This window comes from Prinia subflava, chromosome 3 (genome assembly GCF_021018805.1).
Source record: "Prinia subflava isolate CZ2003 ecotype Zambia chromosome 3, Cam_Psub_1.2, whole genome shotgun sequence".
NCBI classification, from domain to species: domain Eukaryota; kingdom Metazoa; phylum Chordata; class Aves; order Passeriformes; family Cisticolidae; genus Prinia; species Prinia subflava.
The window spans coordinates 19,252,308-19,274,180 of record NC_086249.1 but is presented as its reverse complement, the minus strand read 5'-3'; the positions used below and the strand labels follow the sequence as shown (position 1 = coordinate 19,274,180).

The 21,873-nt window shown below is 47.6% G+C and overlaps 3 protein-coding genes across 4 annotated transcripts in view; 2 read left to right on the top strand and 1 right to left on the bottom strand.

The window, feature by feature from the left end:
- The window catches only part of CASR (calcium sensing receptor), a 40,478-nt gene extending 38,813 nt beyond the window's left edge, over positions 1–1,665 (top strand). For both annotated transcript variants that reach the window (XM_063393480.1, XM_063393479.1), the window contains exon 6: positions 6–1,665. In XM_063393480.1, the coding sequence (XP_063249550.1) occupies positions 6–1,456 (1,451 nt within the window). In that variant the 3' untranslated portion in view covers positions 1,457–1,665. The remainder of the gene's footprint in view (positions 1–5) is intronic.
- A 3,641-nt stretch (positions 1,666–5,306) lies between these two features.
- LOC134548973 (cystatin-B-like) lies at positions 5,307–10,443 on the top strand. Its single transcript, XM_063394262.1, has 3 exons — positions 5,307–5,465; positions 9,146–9,247; positions 9,625–10,443. Exons 1-3 carry the CDS (start codon positions 5,400–5,402, stop codon positions 9,751–9,753), a joined length of 297 nt encoding a protein of 98 aa, XP_063250332.1. The 5' UTR covers positions 5,307–5,399; the 3' UTR covers positions 9,754–10,443.
- LOC134548972 (cystatin-A-like) lies at positions 9,874–18,006 on the bottom strand. Its single transcript, XM_063394261.1, has 3 exons — positions 17,821–18,006; positions 12,872–12,973; positions 9,874–10,866 (listed from the first exon to the last, which is right to left on the bottom strand). The coding sequence occupies exons 1-3, from the start codon at positions 18,004–18,006 to the stop codon at positions 10,738–10,740; spliced, it is 417 nt and encodes a 138-aa protein (XP_063250331.1). The 3' UTR covers positions 9,874–10,737.
- Between the last annotated feature and the right edge of the window lie 3,867 nt (positions 18,007–21,873).

The window sequence follows — 21,873 nt, the reverse complement described above, 5'->3', positions numbered from 1 at the left end:
TTCAGATGCAAGTGCCTGTGACAAGTGCCCTGAGGATTACTGGTCCAATGAGAACCACACATCCTGCATCCCCAAGCAGATAGAGTTTCTCGCCTGGACTGAGCCCTTTGGGATTGCTCTGACTCTCTTTGCTGTGCTTGGAATTTTCCTGACTTCTTTTGTTCTGGGAGTCTTCACCAAATTTCGCAACACACCCATCGTCAAGGCCACAAACCGGGAGCTATCCTACCTTCTCCTCTTTTCCTTGCTATGCTGCTTCTCCAGCTCATTGTTCTTCATTGGTGAGCCTCAGAACTGGACTTGCCGTCTGCGGCAGCCAGCTTTTGGCATCAGCTTTGTCCTCTGCATCTCCTGCATCCTGGTGAAAACCAACCGTGTCCTTCTTGTCTTCGAGGCCAAGATCCCCACGAGTCTCCACCGAAAGTGGTGGGGCCTCAACCTTCAGTTCCTCCTGGTCTTCTTATGCACATTTGTGCAGATTGTCATCTGTGTGATTTGGCTCTACACGGCCCCACCATCCAGTTATCGAAACCATGAACTGGAGGATGAGATCATCTTCATCACCTGCCATGAAGGCTCCCTGATGGCTCTCGGCTTCCTCATTGGCTACACCTGCCTACTGGCGGCCATCTGTTTCTTCTTCGCCTTCAAGTCTCGAAAGCTGCCTGAGAATTTTAATGAGGCCAAGTTCATCACCTTCAGCATGCTGATATTCTTCATCGTGTGGATCTCCTTCATCCCTGCTTACGCCAGCACGTACGGCAAGTTTGTGTCTGCCGTGGAGGTGATTGCAATACTGGCTGCCAGCTTTGGGCTTCTGGCCTGCATCTTCTTCAACAAAGTCTACATCATCCTCTTCAAGCCCTCCCGCAACACAATCGAGGAGGTGCGCTGCAGCACAGCTGCTCACGCGTTCAAAGTGGCTGCCAGGGCCACACTGCGACGGAGCAACGTGTCCCGCAAGCGCTCCAACAGCCTGGGGGGCTCCACCGGCTCCACCCCTTCCTCCTCCATCAGCAGCAAGAGCAACCACGAGGACCCTTTCCCTCTGCCAGCCTGCGCCGAGCGGCAGCGCCAGCAGCAGCGCGGCTGCAAGCAGAAAGTCAGCTTTGGGAGTGGAACGGTGACCCTGTCGCTGAGCTTCGAGGAGCCGCAGAAGAACGCCATGGCCAACAGGAACGCCAAGCGCCGGAACTCGCTGGAGGCCCAGAACAGTGACGACAGCCTGATGCGGCACCGGGCCCTGCTTCCCCTGCAGATCAATGAGCCCCTCGGGGCTGAGCCCAGCTTCCAGGCAGCTTCCAGCCCGGAGACCAGCTCGCAGGAGTCAGTGGTGGGAGACAACAAAGAAGAGGTACCAAGCCCTGAGGCAGAGCCTTCCCTGCCATCGGTTAACTCCCGAAATTTTATAGGCACTGGAGGTGGCTCTGTCACAGAGAACACGGTACATTCCTAACGAAAGAAGATTGTGAAAAGTTCACCAACCCCCAAGAGGAACTTGCTCACCTCTTGCTTCTGAATGGGAAAGGCAACAAAGACACACCGCTGTGACACAGCCCCACTACATAATGTTAGCGCCGGCAGGGTAACACATGTGCCTCCAGAGGAAGGACTGTGTCTGGGGAGCCTTGGATTGAATTTGCTTTATTGAAACCAGGACATCTCAGTAGGACAAGTGAAGATCACCGTTGGTGGGGCTTAAGCAGAAATCTGTATGCTGCCTTGCCTCCGTAAGCTTTTTCTGCCAGACTGCAACTCAGCTGACTATGGGAGGCACTAGGCAATTCCACTATACCCTGCTTTTACATTTATGTATAATATTCCTCTTTCCCATTATGTATAATATCCCCTCTTTATGCAGTATATGTGATCTGTAACCATGTGCATCAGAACTCTCAGCTCTACAAAAGCAAGGTACACGGTTTCACTTCAGGAAAGCACAGTCATGGGGAAAATAAAAAAGCCCCCAGCATCCTGCATGCTGTGTACAGCCAAGGGTGTGAACATGTAAAGTATTTAATGTGACAGAGCGCCCTGCTATTTATATTTAGTAATGTCCCAGTCTCTCCTTTCTGTCCAACAGGAAATATTGGACAATACTCTCCGTAGGCTCCATTGCACTAGACCAAGCTACTTAGGTTCCTGCTGGTTTCCTCCAGCTGGAATAGCTTTACCTCCAGCCTGCCTGCTTTGGTGGAGGGGGAGAACAGCTTGTAAATCCCTCCTGGAGAACGCTGCAGAAGCACAATGAGATGTATCCCTGATTGATTATGCCGCTAGTAGTTGTATGCTTAACCGAGTGTTGCTGCTGTACTACCCCACACGGCATACAAGGCTAACCCTTTCACACCATAGTCAGTGTTGTGCTTTGCCGTATTAATGTGCCTCACACCTGCACGGAGCATTGCGCCAGTCCTGGCGGTACCGGTGGGCCTGACACAGCAAATGAAGCAAGGAGAAATGGAGGAGTTAGGGATGGAGGAGGAGCCCCCAGCTGTGGTAATAGGATCACCAGAGCAGGTGAATATCTGAAATGTAGATGACTGGGTGAGAAAGACATTCAGGCCTGGGTTCTTGGACACACATGGAGACAAATGGATGAACTGGATACAGTTTTGCTCCTAAAGGCCACCTACTAGGTTATTTCCCATTTTGAAGACAGGACACCTAGCACAAGAATGGTGGACTGTACCTAAAGAAAAACAGTAGGGTCTTCAGAAGAGAGCATAGCAAAACTTGATTACTCTTGTTCCACTCTTCCTAAGGCAGACAAAAGTGCTCCTGGTTTTTCAAGGCATGCCTGGTTCTTTTTGATTCATGCTGGAAAAGTTGAAGAGAGTCATTAGCAGAGAGATTTGGTGCAGCCTGATGAGACAAAAAAACACCCTGGACAGCCTGGTGGGAGGGGATAGGGTTACATTGCAGAATTTAATTCCCTCTTCTCAGATTCCCCATGGAAGAACAAGCATCTGTCAGGAAGATGTCAGTACCCTTGCTCATTAAGCATGAAGGTAGTCTAGCTCTTATAGAAAGGTAGATGGGCCTGCAGCTTCATGTGAGCAGAGAAAAAAGGACTATGTTCGAATGCATTGGGAAAAACACCACAATTCTCTTGTTACTGTTTTTGCTTGGTTGTTCTTCTGCCAGGGCAGGCAAATAAAATTTACAGGTGACATTACTGTATAAAAACTTTGTTTTGCCACCTCCACTTGTTGACGAGGAAGAGGAGTTTTGACCTACAGGAGCAAAGTGGAAGTCCAGAACTCCACGAAGCAGGCTATTCGACAAATTATTTTAACCCTTTTGCTGATCTGTTACATCTCCCTTGGAGTGGTCTCAAATTTTAACACCACATAAGAACCAACCCAATTATAATTGTAAGGCTTGCAAATGATGTTATTTGATTAAAACTATGGCTCAGATGGTTGGGGAAAAAAAAGAGTGACTTTGAAAACACAAATCCTTCTAGCCCTAATTTTGGAAACCACATTTCACCCCTGGACCCAGTAAGAGCTGCTTACTGCTTCTGAAACCCAGGTCCCTTCCCCAGGCTGCTGGTACTGTGGACTCAGTTCGGAGTATGGAATTGAGCCCCGGGGTCTCCTCAGTCTAACTGCACGAACAGGGATGAGCACTAGATGGCAGAAAGGGCTAAAAACAGCCTTTTGGTTAGGGCCTACACTTCCAAAAATACCAATAACAGAGTAGTTTTGGTGCTAGTGAATCATTCCTATTAGAGCAAACCCAGCTCAGTAGTCCCTGAAGTGAAGCTGACAGCACTGAAACATGCAAGAGTTCAATGAGTAAAATGAAAACGACACGATTTACAAACCAAAGACTGTGTACGAACACAGGCAATGTAAGAAACAGAAAGTCACCATCAGCTGCCTTGTTGGGAGAGCAATATTCACTAGCTATGTCTACAGTAGGTGATATTCACATTTGGGTGCTTTTCATTCCTGGGGTGGTTTTCATTCTTTACATTTTCTTAAAAGGAATTTATACCCTGGCACACAATGAGTGTCCAAGAGCTGCAATCATTTTTTAGCATGGCCAACTCTATTTGCTGGGGAAGCCCCTTCCACCCTCCCTGCTCTCTTAGGCAGAGCCCTAAGCCTCCAGCTCCAGTGCTGGTGAGAGCTGCTGCTGCTGCGGCCGATCGGTGACACACACACTGGACACAAGGGAAGCTCAGTAAAGAAGGACCCCCTTGGGAAGGCGCTTTGTAACCAAACCCCTTTTCCCGTGCACGGAGAGCAGGATATGTTCTCATCCTGTCAAGTCCAGGAGAGGAGAAGGCTTGGTCAGGCACCTGTCCAAAAGCCTGTCGGTGTATCACACATGACAACACTGATGAAGATTGGGGAACATTCTTCTGTTGAATGCACGAGCTTGAGAACCTCCACTGACATTTCTACCAGAAGATGCCACAGGAGTGGCTGCCTCATCACACCCACCATAGCTCAAAAATCCTCTGGAAAACTTGTCCCAATGTGGGGTTTCCTGAACAGTCCAGTAGAGGAGCAACAACAGTGGTGGGATTTCTGGTGGGATTTCCACTGGAAAACTTGGGAACCATCCCAGTGAAGAGTCCAACCCTTCATCCTCAGTCTCCTAACAAACCTGGCAGAACTCTGCCTGCCCAAAGCCCCAGTAGAGAATTTATTTATAGATGATACTAGAGGAATGAAAACCTTCTACATTATATTTCATGCTTCTCACCATGCCCTCCTTGTCGGTCCATGAGCTCTGTTCAGTCTGCAATACCTGCTGTTGTTAAATTTCAGTTTATATTGAGCAACTTTACCAAGGGGTGCTGCAAAGCGGGAGGAGGAAGGTAGGTGTTTGTTGTTGGTTCTGCAAGAGTCGGGATGTTTAAACTGGGGGGAAATTTAGGTAAAGACCTGAACATTCAGGCTGGAATCTCCCTAGAGGCTGGTTAATTCACCACCGCCTTCGGTTTGCTAGCTGAGGAGCGGCAAAATCAGCCTGGGAGAGGGAATGATGAACGTGGTGGACGAGGGAGTCTGGAGATGGAGCTTTCCATGCGGCTACAGCGAGCACGCCGCTGCGGGGAAAGGCGGCACACGGGGAGGGGGAACGCAGCGGCGGGGGCAGCCCTGTCCCCACGCGGGGCTGTCGCAGAGCGCCGCTGCGGCTGCAGCCCTTCGGAATCAATTCTACCGGCAGCTTTCACTGCAAGCGCCGCTTTGGGCTGCTTTGGCTTCACTCGGCCGCCGGGCCGCGCTGAGGCCCCGCCATCTGGGCGGTGCCGGCCCGGCTGCCCCCGCCCGCGGGTTCCAGCCCCGGGCCCGGCACCGCCCCCGACACCGGCCCGGCACCGCCCCACAGGCGGGATCGGCCCGGAGCCGAGCGGGGAAGACCGGAGAAGTGCCACCATGTTGTGTGGGGGTGCCTCGGCGGCCCGGCCCGCCACGGACGAGACGCAGCGGATCGCGGAGCAGGTGAGGGGCCGGGGCGAGGGTCCCGCCGGCGGGGAAGGGCCGTGCAGGCCTGTCCGGGGCCCAGGGCGCGCTGGGCCATCGCTGTGCGCGGCCGAGCGCCGGGACCGCCCCCGCTGTGAAAGGGGGGAGGAACGGGCAAGGCACGGAGCAGTCGCCGGCTCCCGGGGCTCTCCTTCCCTGTGCTCGCCTGGCGTGGCCCTGTTGACTCCTGAGGGACCCGTGGGCAGCGCTGGGTGCGCGGGGAAGCCCGACGGAGCCATTGCCTTGAGCTCGGGGAAGGAGCTGCATGCTTCTTACAAAAGCTGAATGAACCTCGTGCAAACGTTTGGGGTTTTGGTTTTTTGTTTGCGTGGGAAGGGGGGGGGGGGGGGAATTGTTTAGGTTTTTTGAGGGGGTGAAACGTGGAATAAGCAAGAAAGCTTCTTTGCTGCTCCTGCTTTTGCTTTTCCCCAACACAGAATTCAGCTCCAGCCACTGCCAGCTCCAAATCCCGATACTCCTTACAGTACCTTAGATTACGGCTCATGTTATTGGAACACATGCTTTTACTCTAAAAGTGCCAGTGTGCAACTAAGTTGTGTCAAAGCTCGTGTTCTTCTTTTTGTCATGGAAACTCAAGTTCCTTCTGCTTTTTGGCACTGTCGGCTAGGAGGTGGTAACCTGGAGAGCAAAGATGAAGGATGCGCTCCAGTTCTGACACTCTGTGTTTGCCTGGGCCTGTTCCCCAGGCAGGAGCAGTTCCCAAACACATACAGAGCACCCAAAGGCACAGCAGCCACTGAAATTAACATTTAGCTTGTTCAGTCTGAGGAGTCTGTGTTTTAGGAAAAGGGAGAGATGTGCATCTGCTAAGCACCAGCCTAAGTTTGCTGTAATAAGCACATGATTGAGAATTGCCGAGAGTCCTGATTGTTGCTTTGACCTGAAAAGGCCTACATGTCATGTTAAAGGTAATGCAGATATGCAATTAGCATGGGCTTAAAACTAGGTTTGAAATCCTGACTTCCTGTTCTGTAGCAGACTGCCGTGGTTTGGTAATTCAAAGACAAAACCCTGTTGGATTCAGAAGTGAACCGAATTAACCAAAAATCTCATGTTTTCATTTAAATCACCTAAATACTTTAAAGTTCATCCAGCTTGTTTTGACTGCCAGTTTAAATTACTTCTTTTAATGAAATGCAGGTGGGAAAACCCAGACTTGAAACTTGCCCATGCACTCATATCCTCATCCAGACACTGCTGGAGAAAACATTAGTTTTGTTAAATCGATGTAGTCTTCTCAATTCGTTTTGTTTGCTTAAAGTCAGGCCTTTGTGGAGATTTGTTAGAGCCTGTCAGTTTGCTTGCCATAAACATATTCCCTGTTCCTGCCTTTCCAGTTCTTGCCTTCATTTTACAGTTTCGTAAGAATCCTTGTGATGGCCGAATGTTGTTCAGTTTTGTGACCCAGAGCGGGTATAGTGTCACACAGGGCAGGAAGGCTTCCTTCAGCAGTGTCTGGCTGTTCCCATAGGAACAGCCTCTTCATAGCAAGGATTTCCACCCGGGCCTGTTCAGCTTTGGCTTCTCACCGGTACCTGTGGCAGGGCTTATTCAGGGTGATTCTGAACCATCTGCTTTTAGTTAACTGCTCTGGGAGTGCATGGCAGATAGGCCTGCAGGGCAGTGGAGAGCCTTCAGGGCATGATTGTTTCCAGCCCTGTGACTGAATCATGGATTGTCTGAGTGGGAAGGGACTGCACCTCCTGCCTGGGCACAGGGTCAGCATCGTCAAGCTGCTCAGAGCTTTGTCCTGTCAGGTCCTGAAAACTTCCAAGAAACTGTGCAGCTTCTCTGAACACTCCTGCTGTGCTGCAGGAATGTCCTCAGGGGAAATGTTTCTCTTTATATCCAGTCTGAAACTCCAGTTTCAGTTTATGACCACTGTGTCTCATTCTTCTGCCATCTGGAAAGTTTCATCCCTGGAAAGAGCCTGGCTTCTTGAAGGTATTGGAAAGTTTTCTTCAAAGCCTTCTCTTCCCTGGGCTGAGCAAGCTCATTTTCTTCCTCTCCTCACAGCACAAGTGCTCCAGCCATCCTGGTGTGCTCATGGAGGGCTCCTGGTGACCTTTCACTGAGCTCACTACGGTTTATTGGTGTCTGGCTTGTACTGGGGGCCCAGAACTGGACACAGGGTTCCACATTTTCTAGCAAGGGCCGAGTAAAGGGCAATAATTACTCACCCATCTTCTGGCTAGGCTCCTGCTGATGCAGCCCAGTACGCCACTAACTTTGGTACCACCAGGACTCCCAGATCCAGACTGAGATCAAGAACCACGTCTTTGGGAGAGCATTTTTGTCTGGGATCTCCCTCTCCACACTGACTCAGGATGCTGGTTAGTCACATGCTGTGGTGACTCACTGCCACAAGTGATAACACCCTGACAAACTTGCAGCCGCAGGACTCTGAGCTGTCTGCACCCAGGGCCCCGTTCAGCTTGCTGGTGGAAATACAGAATGTGCTGAGCTGGGGCGATTTAGTGACCTCAGAAACCAAAGTTGCACAGTGCCAAGGATTGCTAAGGGAGCACAGAACAGGGTCAGTGGGAGACTTATGTCTCCCCTCTGCTTAAAATTCGTAAAAGTATCTGTAGTGATGAAAACAGAAACCACTTGCTCCAGCCTCTGACGCAGGAGAAGGGAAGGAGGCAGGCCTGAATCACGGTGCTCTCTGGGGCCGTGCCCTTCAGTGCTCTTAGAATGCAGCTTTGATTTCCATATGGCAAAAAATGAACAGAGAAGTACCCAAACATTATTATCTTGCTTATGACATACTGGTCATAGCCTGGAGGAAGTGCAGAGTTATGGCCTCTAAAAGAAGATAAAAAGCAGGGACAGGGTGGTTACTGAAAAGGCACCAGACTTCTAGGAGTTGGGGAGGTGGGAGAACATACCCTGTTCAGGAATTGTTTCTGTTCCTGTGTCACCTACAGTACCTAAGCAAGGACAAGCTGGCACTTGTTTTTCCCAGGGAAGCATGTGGTATTTCGGTGGGAATGCAGAAGTGTCTATTTTCCTTGAATTTAGGAGGAAGGAGAAGTACATCATATAGCTGGAGGATGCACTCATTGCTGGTACTCCTGCCCTGGGAGTGAAGGGAGGGCTATGCAATGGTGCAGTGCAGGAGGTGCAGCCTGCAGCAGGCAAGGACTTGCAAACAAGGACTCCAAGACTAACTCATCTTGCCCTGCAAAACAAAGGGTGAAATCCTCTGCTTTCCTGACCAAGAATTTTCCATAGAGCCACTATGTGCTAGAGTGCCCAGTGCAGGAGAGAAGAGCTGCATCTCAGGAGTTCATGGCTCCCTCTAGGGTACTGGACAGGTTATTTTGACTTCTCAAGCATTGTTTTGCAGTTTGAGAACACAGATTCCAGCAGATTCACTGAAAGAACTGTCAAGTGTTGTCCAGACTGGGTGTCAGCCTGTAGTGACTGACTCCCACCTCGGTCTCAGCTTTGCCACCTCCCTGGATTCCTGGCCCTGCTTTCACACAAAACTTAACATGATTCATTTTGATCTTTTAATGTCTTGGAAAAGCATGAACTCTGTGTCTGGGAATTCAGCAGCAGTGAACTGTAAGCCTTAAGTCCTAAATAGTTGAATCTTGCATCACTCTTAAAGAACCTATTGTTTCCTTAAGGTAAAAGCTCAGCTAGAAGAAAAAGAAGGGAAAAGCTTTGATGTCTTCACTGCAGTGGAGTTTAAAACTCAGTTGGTTGCTGGAACAAACTACTTCATCAAGGTAGAGGATGCTGGGTTGTTTCTCTTGTATTAATGTGTGTAATCTTTGGAATGATGGGGTTTTTTTCTTTCCTAACTAGAGGAGAATGCTTACGATTTGACCTTAATAAGAAAAAAAAATTGTGCATTAAAAACCCACAAATATCCACCTCCAACCTTCTCCCTGTCTGTTAAATAGAGAGATTCTCTTTTCTCCATTTTCATGGGAAGATTAGGTGGTATTTCTGCAAAGTCACGGCTCCTAGTCTGGTTTAAAACAAGCCTGTGGTTTTTCTTACTGCCTATCTGCTGCTCCATCTCAAACCAGCCCAGCCTTGCCACCCCTCCTGCCGCAGCTGCTCCCCCTGCAGGGGTCTCACTGCCTTCCGTGCTTTGCAGGTCCATGTTGGGAATGACGAGTTCATGCACCTGCGGGTGTTCAAGAGCCTCCCTCACGAGAATGAGCAGCTGAGCCTCCACAGTTACCAGGGCAGCAAGACAAAGCACGATGAACTGGCTTATTTCTAGCAACCTTCTCTGCTGTGCTTCCCAAGCTGGTTCTTACGTGCATTTTCTACAGGCTGCAAAATGTTGATTCCTGTGCCAACAAAGGCAGAAAAAAGTGGAAAAACGTCATGGTGGAAAAAATCCATTTCTTTTATGCCATTCCCTTCCTGTGCAATATCCAAATCTGAGAGTCACAGGGCTCTCCTATTACCTGCACTAATGTAAACCCTACTTTTATTGCAACTTAACTTAGGCTTTAGTGCAACTTAACCAGAATACTGTGGCTGAGTCCTGTTTGTGGACTTCCGTGGTCTGGAAAGCAGAAGGGGAATGACACCAGCACTCATATATTTGCAGCAAGGAACAAGAAGAAAGCCTCAGTCTTTTCTGTGCTGTTTTGCAATTGTGAATATATGTGTAGATGTAAATGGCACTTTGTATTTTATGGGCAAAGACCTGATGAGAGACTCGAGCTGAAGCAATTTTGCAAGGAAGAGAAAGAGGCTTACAGTAGTTTGAACCAAACATTCCCTTGGTAATCATGCTCATCTTCTTGCAGCAGTAGCATGTAATGTCCTGTAGAGGGTGTGTGAGTTTAAAATACCAAACCAGCTTGCTTATGTTCTCAGTCCCGTGGAAAAGTCCTGGAAAGGAACTTCAGCTGGACAAGCATTTCTGCATTTATAACAATAAACATTTCTTTTGACTGGAGATGGCATCTTTGACTGGTGCGTACTGTTCTATTCACTGGTTTTCACTATTGATTATTATCTTTCTCAGCCCTTTTTCCTTAAGTGTGTTTTATATTCCAGATAATCTTATGTTTATTCTATGTCTCTATTAGAAATACTTTAGTCTTGTGACAGACATGAAAGATAACAAGAAAGACCTCTGCAGGTATATGAGCAGCAAAAGGACCATAGCTTTCCAAACTTATTTTATTTACTGTCACAGGCAGAACCCCCATGGGATTTGCAGAGGTGAGGCACTGCACCTCATCATGTTTTAGAAGTAGGTCAGAGGGTCATCTTTGGTTTTGCCAGTCTCAAAATCGACAAGGCTGGGACCTTGGTTCTCATGAGGAAGACTCAGAAACACCTTTAAGTGGACATATTCATCATCAGAAACTTGGACCTAGAAACCAAAAGAGCAGGGAAGTCAGGATCATGGGCTCAAGGTAGGTTCAAACAAAAGGCTGTTCTTTACAATCTTAAAATAACGTCTTTGCTCAGGATCTTAATTTTAGATGTACCTTCATTTTTACTTCATCAGCTCTTATCCAAATCTGGATAGTAACTGGTGGCAGAAACACCCATAGAAAACTGTATTAAAAACCCTCAGACTCAGGTGAAGTGAAAATGAGCAGAACTGCTTTGGTGTGGAAGCACCAGAAGATGCAACAGGAGAAAGGTTTTGCTGGTGTCCTGTTTCAGTCACCAAGATGCCAGCATGTTTGCTCACAGCTTCCTGGCATACTCCAGGAGACAAGAGACAATGAGGAAACCTCCATCACTTGGGGGTGGGACACAGCGCAGACACCACGTCAGCTCCCAAAGGGTACAGAAAGATCAGCATGTTCCTGAGCAGCAGTGAGAACCTGAAAGCCAGGATCCCTGGTCTGCAGGGTTACTCCAAATACATCAGTGCCTGAACAGGGAACCTGACTCATCCTGGTGCTTTTGGGAGTGCATGGGAGTGCCTGGAATAAATACTATTCCAAAGAAATTCATCTTCCCCCCCTAGAAAGTTCTCACATAAAGACTTGGTAGGATGCTGTAAAAATTCATTCTTACAGAGCCAAGCACAACAGGTGCTAAACTCTCCCTTGATGAGGGACATGGAAACTTTAATGCCTTAGACTCCAAGAGGTTTTTCCATGCTTTCTGGTGGCTGCAGTGTGGCACTATGCTTGGTCTGGGTTGGATCTCAGCTGTTAAGTCTGCTGGTAAAACGTCATTGAGGTGGAAGATTCAAAAATAATAAAGAATGAATCTTGAGGCAGAGTTTGTTCCAGTTAATGCTAAAATGAGGAACTATTTTCCATCACTGGTAAAATTGGGAAAGAAGAGACAAATCATCCATTTCCAGTGTAAAAAATGGATTTCTTCCAAGTTCAGTAATACATCAATCTTCATTTCTGACTTAAGAGTTCTGTTAAGGAGCACCTGGGAAAGAAGCAGGTTTGGCAGCATCTGCCCTTCCTGGGATCAAGTACGTGTGAGAAACGTGGAGCTAATGCTCACAGTGTCTCTCTGCAGAATTACCCTCCCCTAAACATTACAGGAAAATTTCTTTGATAAAAAAAATTCTTCCAATTTCCTTGTCAATGGAACATACCCTGGCAGGCACATGTCCACAGAGATGTGGGGTTTCAGCAATCACAGGCCATGACTGCTCTGCTCCAGAAGGCCAGCCTGCTGCTCAGCAGTGCCTGCTGGCCTTCAAATGAAAAATAAACCCAGCCATTTCTTCTGTGAAAGAAGAAATGGCTTCACAGAAATCTGCTCACAGCCATCAGTCAGGGTTTCCAGTAGAGGAGGAATGGTGCTATCAGAGGGCTCCAAATAAACATTACCCATTTTTCCTCTGCAGCAGAGAGGGGGTTTTGAAAATACAGAAAGAACCAGCAGGCAGGCTGGACCTCTGCAGCACCTGACACAACCAAAACATCGACACACCTGCTTGCATGCAAAGCTAGTCAGCAGACATGCGTGCACTGCATTACAAAATTGACTCTATCTCTCCAGTAGTCCCTCAAGCTGTCTTAAATGTCATCCCAACAAACACAACTGAAGGACTCAGACATTATTTTTCCTTGAAAGGGAACAGGAGACCAGTTATGACTTGTTGAAATAATTTGAGTTGGGAAGGCGATCTATAGTCCTTGAGGGGGATGATCCCAAGAAGCTTACCAGTCACGTCTGAATAAGCACAGGGCATGTTTTATAATATTTATATTCCTGCTTACAGTAGTGCCAAACAGAGGAATTTTATAAGCATTTGGAGGTAGTTCCCACTTCTGTTATTCACATCAGATGGTTTCCTATGATGTTTGCCTCTCCTTCTAGCCTTTAAGCCACTCTGCAAGTCACCTGTATAATTTAATTCCAAAACACTCCCTCTTATAATATATACAAACCTTAATAAAGTACATTGTCCCAGCAACCACTTGAGTCCTATATACTACGGCTGTAAAGACAGCACAGTTTGTGTTTGCCCGGCTCTGAAACTGTGGCTTCACCTGTAAAATGAAAGGGAAGAATGATTGGCAGGTTGATATTTAGGGATTTCTTTCACATACATCACTCCAATTTTCATCCTTTCAAACATACTCCCTTAACGAAACTCCACAAAGTGACTGAGGGCACCCTCAAACCCCTCATCCAAATCACAAATAAAGGTATTAAACAAGACCAGCCCCAACGCTGAGCACTAGGTGCACCACCTCTGACCAGCCAGATGTAACTCCACCACCTCTCCCTTGGCCCAGCCATCCAGGTCTTTCACCCAGTGAGCAGTGCACCTGTTCAGGCTTCTTCAGTAGAACGCTGCAGGAACTGGTTAAAAGCAGAGGCTTTACTAAAATCCAGGAAGGCAACATCCACAGCCTTTCCCTCGTCCACTAGGCAGGTCGTGGAAAGAGATCAGGTTGGTCAAGCAGAACACGCCGTGCATGAACCCGTCCTGGCTGGGCTTGAATGCCTGGTTTCCCTGCACATGCTGTGTGATGGCACTCAGGATGAGCTGTTCCATGACCTTCCCTGCACTGAGGTCAGCCTGACAAGTCTGTAGTTCCCTGGATCCTCCTTCCTGCCATTCTTGTAGATGTTCTTTTAGAGGGCTATCAAATTAGACAAACTCCAGTTGTGTGAGGCCTCCCTGGTTCACCAAGACCACTGGTAAATCATGGGCAGTGGCTTGGAGAGCTCTTCCATGAGCTCCCTCAGTACTCTCAGGTGAATTCCATCCAGCCCCACAGATTTACACAGATTTAAGTAGAGAAGCAGATCACAGTTTCCTGCTGGGTTGTGGGAGCTTCATTGTGTTCCCTGTCTCTGTCTTCCAGCTCAGGGAGCTGGTACCCTTAGGACAACTGGTCCGACTGTTAATGATTGCAGTTAAGATGACTTTAGGTACCTCAGCCTTTATTTTATGTGACAATGCTTTCTCCAACATCCATCAAATGATGGAGATTCTCCTTAGCCATCAGCCTTTTGTTGCTGGTGCATTTATATGAACACCTTTTGTCACTGCTTTTGGCAGAGGCCAGAGTTAAGTTCTAATAGGTGTTTTGCCTTTCTGACTTTCTGCATAACCTCCCAACACCTTTGTAATCCTTCTGAGTTGCCTGCCCCATCTTCCAAACCTTACAAATTCTATTTTTTACCCTGAGTTCCAGGCAAAACCCTCTGTTCAGCCAGTCCAGTCTTCTTCCCCACCAGCTTGTCTTTTGGCACATGGGGACAGCCTGCTCTTGCACCTTTAGGATTCCTTCTTGACGAATGCTCAGCCTTCCTGGATCTCTTTGCCCTTCAGGACTGCCTCCCAAGGGACTCTTTCAACCAGTCTGCCAAACAGGCCAAAGTCTTCCCTCCAGAAGTCCAAGGCAGTGGTTTTGTTGTTGCCTTTCCTTACTTCTCCGAGAATTAAAAACTCTCCCATTTCATGATCTCTGCATGAGCACCACACAGAAAGCAGAGACAATCTTTCCTGGGCTGGGTGCACACGAACCCATGCTGATGACTGGGTGCATTCCTGAGTTTGGGCAGAGGGGCAGTGGCAGTGTCAGCCTGCTCAGGCTGCCCTGGGCGGGGCAGCAGCACCTCAGCGCTTCTCACCACCCACCTGTTCCACAGGCATGCACTGAATTAATTTACTTCCCCAGCACAAGTGCCTACAGCTGGCTGCCACTCCCAAATGACATTGCTCCTAGCAGGAAGGCCACAGAAAGCACCCAAGGAGCATCCAGATCGTTTCCAGAGAGCCAGAAATTATCATCCCATTCAGCTTCCTCATGATCTCTTACTCTGCTCTTCTGCTGAGCAGCTTCTAATCCCAGGAACTGACAATTGTATTTTCAGCCGAGGAGCTGCTAACTCTGGCAAACCAGGGAAATTTTAATTCCCAACACCCTTCCAGCTGACTGGGGCAGGGGCCTCCTAGAATGCTCCTAAGTGGCAACTTTTAGTGCACCATATTCCTCTCTCAGAACAAACCAAAGCCACTTCTCTCGAGTTTTTCTCTCTCTCCTCTGGCCACTATGTCCCCCATTTGTTATTTACAGACTGAGCCTTCAGTAAAATCAAGCAGGCAAACAGCTTCTTAATCCTCAGGTGAAAGAATGTAACATTCCTAAGCTCTTGTCTAACAGCATCCTAAACCCAAAACATTCCTCAGCTTTGGGCAAAGCTGTAAAACAAGGAGACCAAATAAATAACATTCCTCAGCTCACTAATGATGGCTAGAGACAAGGCACAAGTGTAAGTAAGTAATTATGTAATCCCACAGACAGACCTTGGACATCCCAAGATCTGCAGACGCTCTTCACAACTTCATTGAAATTACAGGATTTGCTTCTCTGCTCAGCAGAGCATAAAAGCCCACAGAGCTGCTTCACGAAGGGGTGACACTTATGCTGGAAGGGTAGCAGGATTTCCCCAGTGTAAAGTTTCCATAGGAATATTTTCCTTAGAGAACTATACCAAAGCCTCTGCAAGGGAGGAAAGGACCAGGAAGCATTCTCTCTCCTGCACTCAGCATGGGGCAGAAATTTCATCTTGCAGAAAATAAAGAGCAAAGAACAATCTGTTTTCATTTTCCCACAGCTACTGAGAACCAAAGAACACTAAAATGAGGATCAGTCCTTTTCTGGAATGAAACAGAAACATTGTGCTATCCACATTTCAGATTCTGTAGGAGCCCTGTACTCTGGGAACATTAGCACTGCCTGAAACCAGCATTCCCATCTTCAAGTGCCTGTTTGCTCACGGACACCCCAGTGCTGTGGTTTCACCTCCAGTACGCACTGCAAGACTTCTGATGACCCATAAATAACACAGTCCAGCACTGAAAACAAAGCTCAGTATCTGGCATGGTGCTTGAGCCATTTCACAGATTCATTAATTAAATTTCACAGCCCTCAGCTGGTCCCATCTTAAGCATGAGGAAACAAGAATGGCAAATACACAAAGGTGCTACAAGTCCCTTGCTAGGGTCTCTCCTCCATAGGTAAAAGGGAATTTCTGATCTCTGCAAGTACTGCTCCTTCAAACATTCCTGCCAGCATAGAAGGAACAGTGATACTGCTCCCAGGTAATTCAGTCAGTGCCCCCCAAATAACTGTAGATCATCAATTTCTCTTTCTGCTCTGCAGTAAATCATCTCTGACTAACCTGTTACCTCACACTCCAGCCCTCCCTAATGTACATGTCCCCAGCTGTGGTGACCCCAGCTGTGACTGACTAATAAAGCCCTACAATGGAAGGTGGCCCAGGTGGCTCAGAGGAGCTGGGGAGGATGACATGCCACCAGTGAAACTGAGGGAATAATGCAGGGTGTGACTGACCACAACTTTTGGAAATAAGCTGACTTTATCTCAAGACAAAGGTTGATCACAGGGTGTTTTTGATAAATAGCTCTGTCAGTGGGGGGGATTATGGGATGGTGTAACTCCCCCAGTTCAATAAAAGACAGTGAACACTCCCCTGAGTTAGCCAGACCAGCATGGGGGGAGTGAACACATGGCTCTGCCCAATCCTGAGTATAAAAACAAAATGGCTTGACAAAAGAATTTTGAAGAAAACCACGAGCTAGAGCTGACTTCAACCCACATCCCCCTTCCCAGTCACTGAGGATGCCCAGTGCCGTGACACAGAGCTTCTTTACAGACCAGGAGTGCAGAAAGGCTGGGATCCTCAGGGAACTGGGATTGCAATTCCTACATTTTGCTAAGAGTAACTTAGACCAGTATCAAGTTACAGTACATTTGTATCACTCTGCTAAATCAGACTCCTGGTGTAACATGGAGTATCTCCTAATGAATAAACTGGATGTTAAAGTTTATCCCCTCCTCCTGTGCACTACAGAAAAGAGCCCTGTCACAGTACTTGGCTGCCTGGTCTCAGCGTGCAAGATTGCAGAGGACGTGGAAGGATGCTGGTGCAAACTCTGTCCTTGGTGGCACAGCAAAGGAGAGCTGGGAGCCCTGCACATCAGGTATAGAGTGTGCAGCAGCATTGGCCAATGCATTCAGCCCTGCTACTTCCTATTTTTGTTTCCTCCAAGAGTGCCTGAGTGCAATTGCCAAAGGGAGAAGAGCTCATCTTTCAGAGCCAGAAGGGTGAAGATGATTGGGTGGGTGGGAACATAAGATGGGAGTTTTCCCATCATGTATGGTTCCCCTTTCATTCCTCAGGATGCATTTTAGACTTTATTTTAAAAGGGCTGCTGCCCTGCAGGGCATTAGAGGATCTGCAGAGGTGCTGCTCACACAGCTGCTCCAGGACAGGACCACTGTCTGCAACCAACCACCTGACTACTGGGCTACTCACTGGCCTGCCTTGTGCCAAGCTCACCTTGCCCCACCAACAGCCCCTGCATCACAGCTGTGACTCTAGAAAACCCTTAATGCCAGCAGGGAACACACAATTTTAAAATAGCTTTGTCCTGCATATGTAATTCTTTACTGCATACTAGCATGTGGTTTGTCCTGTGGAGTCCTTGACTGAGGAATGAATTCTACCAGGTACAACCTTTTCCCTTCCTGTATGCCAGCTCTCATTTAGACAAGTGACCTCACTGCTGGCATGGCAGAGCTGGGCTGGGAACTTCACACGGACATTAACTGAAGGTAGCCAATGCCATGCCTGGCCACGGACAGAGAGGAGACAGAGAAGTGGTTTGTCTCTGTCTTACCAAGACACTTCCTACACAGAATGCTGAGAAAACACTGCCAGCCAAGGGGATTCCCACTGTCAGCATGAGCTTCTTCAGTTTAAAACCTGCCTCGGTCTCCCAGGCTTTACACAAGCTTCAGGAATGGCCTCTTTGCACACAAGTAACTTAATCTCTAGACAGGGTGCAACTCACCTGGTTAACAAGGTGCTGAACCTCTGGAGTGGCTGGCTTGGTGTCAGATAAGCCCCCAGGCATCATGGTGGCGGGTGACTTCTCTGAAATGATGAGTGGCTCTGAAGAGGGAAGTTCAGCGTGGTCTGAGCAGAGTCCCCAGGCATCCCACATATATACACACACACACACACACACACACGTCATGGAATCATGTGACCTGCAACAAACACATGGAGCCTACCATTACTGAACTGGAGGAGACAAATGGGGGAAAGGGGGGAAAAGCAATGTAAAGCACTGGCAGTATTATTAATAAATGTAAAAAGCACTTAAAGAAGTGTTTATGGTCTGCACATCAAAACGAAAAGCAAACATCAGCCACCAGTCACCCACATCTTAAAGATTTGGTTTGGGCTGCAGCTGGAACCTCTTGCCTCTCCACCCATGTGCAGATGACTAGGCTGAGCTCCTGGGAAACAGATCAAAGACACACCCAGTATTTCCCAACACCTTTCCTGATCAGAGGAAAGGATACAGGATTTGCCTTAGCATGGGTCCTGTTCAACTTGAAATTTTATTCTCTCAATATCCTTCTAAGTGGGGAAATGGGAGCAGATGGCATCTTACATTCAGTGAATTGACTTCCCTCTGCCTGACCAAAAAGGTACCAAGGTAAACACCAACACCACAAGTAGAAAATAATTCAATCCCAGCTTCAGATGAGTATTGCAAATAAGGCATTTCTGCTTCTATCCCATAAAACTGAGAGCTGCATTCAGGCAATCATAATAGCAACTGAATGTGCAGCAAAATCCACTTTTTAACTCTAGTGCCAATTTCCTGGAAGACAGAGTACAATCAAAAAACCACAAAAGCTGTCCCAATTTCAACGTATGCTACTGAAACATGAGACCATATAGTCAGAAGTATTCATTCTGCACTTACAGTAACATTGATGAATGCAAATGTACAAAGCTCAAAACCTACTGGGGAAGGCTGTCAACTGCTAGCAGCCCTCCTTGGGAAGGGAGAACTAACACTTCAAGACCACAGAAAAATTACTCCCCATCAATATTCCTGCCATCCCCCTCACCAGCAAGTGAGAGGAATGTTGTTCCAGAGCGAGGACCAGAGAAGCAGCAACAGACCAGACACTGTTTAGTCTGTAGGGGCAGGTCCATGGGAGCAGGTGAAATGAGAATGTGCTGCACACAGGTAATGGGCATTTCTGCTGGGACCAGCATTAGGGAATTTATTATGAGCAGGTGGGTTTATTGCCAAAGCAACAAACTTATCTGTGTCCTACCCATACTACTGACCCTCCTTCTCACAGATAACAAGTGATGCAAGACACTGTTAAAAAGTACTTAAGATCTGACTTCAAGTCCTGGAATTGGTACAAAGCCCATGAGATTGAGAAACTGGGGCCCTACACTCAACAGTATTGATGAGCATTACAGCATGTTACTGAAAAAGATATTGCAGAATTTTCCAAACTTGACCAGCAGTCTCAAGTGGAAGTGGACAAAAAGCATTTGAGGAAAAATCGTCCTGAGACAACATTTTTGTGAACAGAGAGAAAAATCCTTCCTGTTAAGGAAGGAATAAAGGGAGAGGCAGCTGTTAAAACTGGAATTTTGCTACTTTCATCAACCTCTCCTCTCCAGATGAGGAGTTCCTCAGAGCCCTATTCGTGAAGCTGATGACAACTCAAATCTTCTTTTGTGTAAGATGCTGATTCACTCAAATGCTGACCATGGTTCACCACTTGTGTCTTATTCAGCAGGACAGGACAGATAAGGAACTGGAAGAGCCAGCTCACCTTACTGAGGCCAGAAATCAGAGAATCCAAAAACTGCACAGCACCAGTGCTAAAACAGGGTATTTTATAAACCTGTGCACTCACCAGGATACAGATCCTGCTAACTTCCTTGGGAAGGGATGCTAAGATCCCCAGGGCAGCAGTACACTCCTGGAGTACTCTTGATTCTGTCTAGCAACACTGAGCACAAAGTCTAGGAGGGTTAATTTATAATCTTGGAAAGACTCTAGGTGTGAAACTAAAGATGTTGTGTGGAAATCATTCACTGGTCTCCATATTTCTGGGTTTGCTGGTTTTTGACTTTAAAGCATAACAACTTTTTGTTTTCCTCCTGGAATGCACAGTTGTGCAGAAGGGGAAAAAAATCAAGACTAATTGTCAGCAAGTTGATGCTGAAGTTTACAGAGGCAAATCCGACTGTTTCCACAGCAGTGCTAATGGCTGTCCCAAAATCCAGCGATATTTCTAAGACTGGGATGCAGTACTCATCCTGCACAAGTATTCAATGAAACAGCTTTGAAGTGCTGACGTTTCACAGACCTGTGATCAAAAATGATCAGAGGCAATTGATCAACCCTATCTTGGGCAACCCCCACCTCCACCCACCCCTCTCTACACTGAGTTTTGGATGTAATGAACCAGGATTTGGAACACTGCCACGAGAAGAACAGAGAGCCCCAGGCCATCTCTTGCACAACAAAGTGAGTGTGCTCCTTGCAGTGTTAGAGACATGGCTGGAATCACGTAGCAGGCCAGCCTCCACTCCCATCAGCACAGCTGGCAGCTTCCCCTCAAGTCACCGTGCTGCTGTTGTCTTGGAGAATCTCTGCTGGGTCACCACTACTGGCATTCTGTACAGCTTTGAAGCCCAGTAACATCTTGCACCATGTACTATTCCAACACAGTAGAAACAGATCTTTACCTCTTGCAGACCACTACTCCCTGGCCCTGTTTAAGCAATTTTAAGAGGTGCAAGCTATTGTTGATAAAAAACACCAGTACAAAACAAAGCAAACAAAATAAAATATTAAAAAAGCCTCCACCAAAATCCAAACCCCAGGGTTATGTATTTACAAGTCATTTTTAAACCAGGAATGAAGTCAGCTCTGTAGAAACTACTGTGAAAGCCAAGCCATAAGGTCAGTCTTCTGTTTCACAGTGACAAGACAGTAATTGTGACTGGACACGACACATGGTCGAATGTCTTTAAGAGCTTCTAGAGGAAAGCAACCCTCTACATACCAGCTGAAGATCTGTTTTCATCATCACAGGAACAACAGCCTTGATTTTCAACATGCTGGTCTGCAAAAAAGGTTTCCCCTGCTGCTACCCATCCTGATTTTGAAAGGTTTCTGACATTGTACATGAACAAGGATCAACAGGAACCTGACCTTCAGCAGCACAAAGTTCTCATACCCAGCCTATGCTGAGCCTCTTCCTCTCAGTCTGCTTCAAGACAACTGAAATCTACTGTTAAAAATACTCTCTGAAGAAGTTACCTGTTTCATCAGTCTTTCATGCCTACAGGCTGCAGAAGACAACAGCACTGAATGGTAGAAAAAGAACACCTCTATTTCACAGGAGGAAAGGTGCACAAGCTTGAGAGGACTTTCCAAGCAAGTGGGATCTGCCCACCTCTGTTCACCACTTGCAGGCAATGGGAAAGCCCCAGCAGAGGAGGCAAGGCACCCACAGGACTCTGGACACAGGCATTTACTTGCAGAAACAGAAGTTAAAACCAGAGAAAGGATGAAATCCTGCTGTTCATAAGGTCCACTATTTGACCCCCATATGACAGCAAACAGCCCAGTAATTTTGTAACCACCTCAATGGTAACCTTGAAGCAAGGTGCAATCCCTGACTAAACAGGATCCTTGAATCCTCAGGCATCCCTAGCCACAGAATTTACCTGCCTGTAGAGGTTCAGCGTGGCACACAGCTCACACCAATGCCCTCTGCCCACACGCCAAAACACCCCGCTCCACGCACAGCTCCGAGGCACTGAGGGACCAGCGGAGCCGCCTTCTCCTGCCCCGCGCCCGAAGCCTGGCATGCAATTCCATGTACTCACCTTCGTGTTCCATGGAGCTCAGCAGCAACATCAAACAGCCTCTGAGCACCTGCTTTGCCATGGACTACTGTGAGAGACAGCCCTCTGTGCTCAAACTAAATAAAGCAATTCAACGTCTTAGTGCAACCCTCTGTATGCAAGCTGCAAACGCCCCAAGAAGGGAGGTTGGGCACTTAGG